Here is a 1,794-nt window from a genome sequence, read left to right on the forward strand (position 1 = left end):
ATAATAATAATAATAATAATAATAATAATAATAATAATAATAATAATAATAAATAAAAAATATGTATTTGTATCCCGCCTCTCCCATTTAAGGATCTAGGCGGGTAACAGCAAAAAGAATTCGAAATACAAAATCACAAGAAACTACTAACAGAACAGTCCCCCCCAAAACCCACCCTTCTACCCTCCCTCCAATCAACGCAATTAATAACAATAAAAACATTTAGCTAAAATAATAACAGTTAAACAGCTCGGCAGGAGATAACAACAGTATGACAATAATGATGCAATGTTGAGGCACTTTTGAGGCAATATTGAAGGGGGGGCTGGTTAATCAGGCAGTTGATTCTATTTTAATAGAGGTTAGTCTGGGAAAGCCTGCTGGAAGAGCGTTGTTTTTATCGCCTTTTTAAAAGCGTCAAGAGATGTAATCTGACAAACCTTCTCCGGCAGGTCATTCCAGATTTTTGGAGCGACAGCTGAAAAGGCCCTTTGGGAAGTCACCACCAGTCTAGTTTTTCCAGACTGTAGTAAATTCCTCCCAGAGGACCTGAGTGTGCAGGAAGGATTATATGGGAGGAGGCGTTCCTTAAGTAGACTGGACCCAAGCCATGTAGATCAACTATGGTCTGAAATAGACGGACCAAAAGGACCACGCCGGCCACAATCATGCTGGGACCGTGGCAACAGCATGGGCCTAGTCCTTCCTCACCACTGGCTATGCTAGTCAGGGCTGATGGGAATTATTTCCAACATCTGGAGGGCCCCATGATTCCCAACCCTGGGGAGAGGGAACTGCAAACTCAGCACACTATACAGATGGAAGGCTAAAGCTTAAGACAAGCACAACCAGTTTCTCACACATGTGTTCAGAATGGGTTACCAAAATACAACTGAAATAAGGTACTGAGTGGGGCAAAAGAAAATTTACTATGTTTCCCTATGACAAGATACTAATTATCACATCTGGCTGGTTTCATAAATGAATATTTTTAGATACAAAATACAGTGGACCCTTGTTATACACTGGGGTTTGGTTCCAAGATCCCATGTGGCTAACAAAATCCATGGATGCTCAAGTCCCATTAAATATAATGACATAGCAAAATGGCATCCCTTATAAAAAATGGAAAATCAAGGTTTGATATTCGAAATTTATACTTTTTTTGAACATTTTCAAACTGTGGATGCTTGAATCCATCCGTGTATAAAAAAAATCAGTGTATAAGAAGGGCTCACTGCATACAATGAAATCCAATGATACCACTAGAAACACATCCCAGTGCTATACAGACTTTACCTGAGTGCTGCCATGGCCAAATGGAGTGCTGGATAGATTCGTAGCAAGACTGTGTAGAATAATTTCACCACTCAAAGATCCCGAAGCAACATAGCAATCATTCCAATTAAATGACACACACGTTATTTCATCTTTATGATCCTAAAGAAGAAGAAAGCAAATCTTAGGTTTGTTGCAATGTCTTCCCAGAGCCTCAGTTATGAAAGAGTGGGTTGTAGTACCATATATCCAGGGAACCCTACACAGAGGGAAGCCCCTTTATCCATCACAAAAAACAAAACAAAACAAAACAAAAACACCAACACCAATTGAAGCTGATGGGACTTCATTTTGAGTAAATATGTATAGGATAGTGCTATGAGCCTTACAAATCCTGTCAGATTAGTAGTAATTAAAGCTTTAGATCAGGGGTAGGCAACCTTTTGGAGCCGGGGGCCGGGTTGGTGTCCCCCCGACAAGTCGGGGGGCCGAAGCCGGGGGGGTGGAGCTTCCACC

The 1,794-nt window shown here is 41.0% G+C and overlaps 1 protein-coding gene across 4 annotated transcripts in view; it reads right to left on the reverse strand.

Annotated features, from left to right (window-relative positions):
- Window positions 1-1,794, reverse strand: part of NEDD1 (NEDD1 gamma-tubulin ring complex targeting factor) — a 33,789-nt gene that overhangs the window by 20,493 nt on the left and 11,502 nt on the right. For all 4 annotated transcript variants that reach the window (XM_042469271.1, XM_042469272.1, XM_042469270.1 and 1 more), the window contains exon 5: window positions 1,300-1,440. In XM_042469271.1, coding sequence (XP_042325205.1) covers window positions 1,300-1,440 — 141 coding nt within the window. The remainder of the gene's footprint in view (window positions 1-1,299; window positions 1,441-1,794) is intronic.

Source organism: Sceloporus undulatus, chromosome 5 (assembly GCF_019175285.1).
Source record: "Sceloporus undulatus isolate JIND9_A2432 ecotype Alabama chromosome 5, SceUnd_v1.1, whole genome shotgun sequence".
Classification (NCBI taxonomy): Eukaryota; Metazoa; Chordata; class Lepidosauria; order Squamata; family Phrynosomatidae; genus Sceloporus; species Sceloporus undulatus.